Raw genomic sequence first — 3,944 nt, forward strand, 5'->3', positions numbered from 1 at the left:
CAGTGCTGCAGAGTGCTGTTAAGCAGTTAACACACTGATCAACACCCAGAGCCTGAGGACAGGCAAAGTGGCATCCCCAGCAGAAGGGAAGTGCAGTCAAACGTGCTGTAGCTCAGAGGGACTCTCGTTTTAACTGTTTACAGTGGGACTTGTAGCAAAGAAAGACCCTGGCGCTCTGGAACTGCAGGTAGCAGCACATCAGTGTGAATCCCCACACCAGTCAAACATGCTGTAGCTCAGAGGGACGTTTTAACTGTTTACAGTGGGACTTGTAGCAAAGAAAGACCCTGGCGCTCTGGAACTGCAGGTAGCAGCACATCAGTGTGAATCCCCACACTCGGGTGCCGAACAGCCCCCAGAACTGACGCAGTGAAAAGCTTCCCCAGAGAAAGTCCACGTTGCTACACTCCAACCAGCTCTTGTAAGCTTGCTTAGCAAGCTGTTAAAAAAGAAAACAGGAAAAAAAGGAGAGGACGGCAAGAGCCACTCAAGTCAAGCTGTTGGCTGAGATTATCTAAAGTGGTAATTTGGGGTATGCGAGAGTGACATCTTTCCCCCCCTCATTAGCTGATACTTATTTTTTTTCCCCTGTGATAGCACAGCTCAGGGGGGAGCATCCAGACTCCTGTTAGAATATGCTAACCGGATCTCCCTCCATCTAGCTCCCTTTGGTTGAGCCTAAATTCAAAGGCAGAAAAGTCAGAGGTGGCAGGAGCTTGAAGACAAAGCTAAGCTGCAGCACTGATCCCATCCAGCCCAGAGGGACTGTTTTTAATGAAGCTCTTACCATAGTTGTCAGCTTTGGTCATTAGTAAGTTCCTCTCTCTCTCCAGTGACTTTCTGTAATGAGAAGAGGAGTTCATTACCTGTGAGGCACAACACAGCCTATTTCTCTGCTTATGTACTGGAAGAGAGGCTGTCCCACTGCCGGGGATAGCTGCTCACAGAACGAGCCCCTCACCCTTCGCTGTGGAGAGGTGACAGTTTAGGAACCTCCAGCTGTGCAAGAGAAGAGATGCTGCAGTTTTAGATTACATTTTCCTTCCCCCAAACTGCTTCACCTTTCTAGCAAGCAAGGTATAGAGGGGGCCGTGTGTCCAAGCCCCCAGGTGGGCTAGGAAGTTCTGCCACAGCTACGGGATGGGGCAGCGTGCCCACGTGCCCTCTGCAGGATCCTGCCCCTCCAGCACATCTGGTTCAGTGTGGAATGTTAATTCTTCTCACCAATCCAAGCTGGACCCTTTGTCAGAGGTATCCAATTTGGACAAATCGGTCAGCTCGAGGAAACAAGCTGAATCCAAGCCCAGTACCAACCAGTTATTAGGCTGAAGACTCGGGATAATAACATAAAGAGTAAGTCAGCCCAGTCCAGCCCTTGTCTTAAACCGCTCAGGATGATTAATTAATACACAGTTTAAGAGATACATGCAAAACAAATTGCCTGAAAGCAGCAGTGTTTCATTACAGCAGGGAGGACATGGTCACCCCTTTCAGACTGCATGCATATAAATAAACATGCACCAACAAATTACCTCCTGGTTCAGAGCAGACAGAGGAGGCAGTAACAGAGTTTGTTGTTCCCCCTGGGGCAGAGCAGGAACCCGTAAGGAGGAAAGAGATCCAAATCTATGCGTGCAGCTAGCTAAGTAAGGGATGGCAAGAAAGCCAGCCGTGTCAGAGCAGCAGGAGAGGGAAGGGCTCTTCAAGGCGACTGGGGAAAGGCAACGGGGAGTGCAGTCGGGAGGAGGTGAGAATACAGATTGACCAACAGAGCTGAGCTGCTACTTAGAAACCTGCCTTGTGGAGTCAAGGGAAGAGGCTTTGAGAATGAGACATGACGAAACCATGACAACTGAAGTTCAAAATGGGAAAGCAGAGCTCCCCTTTGTGTACTGCCCATCGAATCAATAATTTTGATTGTGGTACCTTCCTCCAGGGTTTTTCAAATGGTGTGGATTAGGATAACAGAATTTCTGTTTCCGTCTCCATACAAGTTTATAAAATTCAGAAAAGGCCCCTGGAATCCCTAACCATAATTCTTTGCTCTAGGCCCTACATTTCAGAGAGAAATCATGCGGATACATTCCATCCTGCCAAGTTACCACAACTGTATGTTTGGTTGTTGGCCACCTAGGTAGCAAATAATGAATACAGATAGTAAACATGAGAAGAGCAACTTAGGCCTAGAGGAAGGACTGGTGAGATGAGGGACAGGAGAAGACAGGACCTTGTCCAAATATGGATGGGGATATAAAACGCATGCAAAGTAGAGGAGGAGGAAAAAGAGAGAGAGGCTGGCTCAAGGAATGGCAGACAGCAAAATAATAGTGTGGAAAGGAAGAACAAAGAAGATGACCTGAGGCTGGTAAATACCAGAGTGTGAAGATGTCACCACTGCTAGGATCACTTCAAACTGGGTTCTGTAAGACAGCACTGCACAACAGACACCAGGACCACTCCCTGGGCCTACAATTGAGCTTCCCAGTCTTCTTGCGAGATGCAGAGCAATAAGGTGCTGGTGACTGGAAGGATGTCCCAAAGCAGACAGATTTGAGAACCAATTGGGAGATCTAGGACCTCTTGCTTCACACCAGAGAAATAGTAGGTTCTGCCTGTATCTGCTACAAAATCCAGGTCAAAGTCCTTGCTCGAGTCTCAGCTCTGGAAGCTTACAGTTGCTTCTTCTATGTCAGTGACAGATTTCAGGGGAATTGTCCCCTTTCCCAAGGAAAGTCAGTGTGTCACTGCATCCCTACATTCAGACACATTTGCAACACAAGCACAAATGGAGTAATTTCCCTCAGACCCTTTCCCAGCTGCATCCCTGGTTTGCCCCTCAGTAGTAGCTGCTGCACATCTCCCCTGACTGAACTCAGGAAGCTTCATCAAGGCTTGAGTAACAGCGTGCAGTGAACCTCTGCCAGACTCACAGAGCTGTTTCCCAGCCCTGAAAATGAACTGGAGAGTTTCGGGCACCTGCTTGGCTGGTTGTGGTGCAGGTTGGAGAGTCAGGCTGTTGATAAGATAAAGCTCTCACCATGTATCTCTGAACATCTCACCCTGGCAAGCTCCCCAGGTAAGCTCCAGGCTGGGGGAAGAGACTCTTGTCATGGGGAACCCCATTCCCATCCCCTCAAGAGCCCGTGCTCAGTACTACAGCAGGATGGCAGGTAGCTGAAGCGCACGGCCACAGCGGAGAAGGGAGGTGGGTCATCAATACCTTCCTTCGGGGCTGAGCTTCTCCTTGCGCAGTTTAAGGTCCATCTCCTCCACGCTCTGCCTGCAGCGTGCCAGCTTCTCCTCCAGTCCATCGATCTGGAAAACACCACACCAGTCACCATCATTCCCTCTCCCAGCTAACACGGATCCATCCCCACTCAGATGGGAAGGGTGGCAGCTCACACTCCACCTCCTTCCTCCCCAGATCAAAGGAGGAACAGCTGCATTTCTGCGTAGACATCACGGCACAGGGAGCCCACCCCCTCTTAGATCAGCCTATACTGACCCCAGGCAACTGCCACATTGCAATCCCAGACCCAGCCAAGCCAGCTCTAACGCTCCCACTCCTGTGGGTGGCCAGCACCTCCTGCTAAGATCTGATCCCCTTCCAGACCGGTCTGGTTTCTCTGCACGCGGTTCCACAAGCAAAGATGCCATCTAAGGCATCTTTATGCTATTAAAAGAGGATAAAATGAGAGACACTGGCCTTGGCCAAAGCCTGAGGGACAAGGTCTTGATTTAGTGCTGCCAACGGATGCAGAAGTTCATGGGACGGGCTGTCTGCTTGGGTGAAGAGGGGAGAAATGGGAAACACTGATACGTACCATCTCTTTTACCCAACTAAATCTGCAACAGCAACAGTGGGCTGCACAGAATGCTCAAGAGAGTGTTCCTCACTGCCTCCACACCTTCAACCTGCACCAAGTTTTGGCAGCAACATGTTC

General features: G+C 49.8%; 1 protein-coding gene across 1 annotated transcript in view; it reads right to left on the bottom strand.

The window, feature by feature from the left end:
* Positions 1 to 3,315, bottom strand: part of CCDC167 (coiled-coil domain containing 167) — a gene marked incomplete at its 5' end in the record, with an annotated part of 5,648 nt that extends 2,333 nt beyond the window's left edge. The window contains 2 exons of the mRNA XM_010157401.1: positions 788 to 840; positions 3,221 to 3,315. Coding sequence (XP_010155703.1) covers positions 788 to 840; positions 3,221 to 3,315 — 148 coding nt within the window. The remainder of the gene's footprint in view (positions 1 to 787; positions 841 to 3,220) is intronic.
* Positions 3,316 to 3,944: the final 629 nt, after the last annotated feature.

Source organism: Eurypyga helias, unplaced genomic scaffold (genome assembly GCF_000690775.1).
Source record: "Eurypyga helias isolate BGI_N326 unplaced genomic scaffold, ASM69077v1 scaffold4948, whole genome shotgun sequence".
In the NCBI taxonomy this organism is placed as follows: Eukaryota; Metazoa; Chordata; class Aves; order Eurypygiformes; family Eurypygidae; genus Eurypyga; species Eurypyga helias.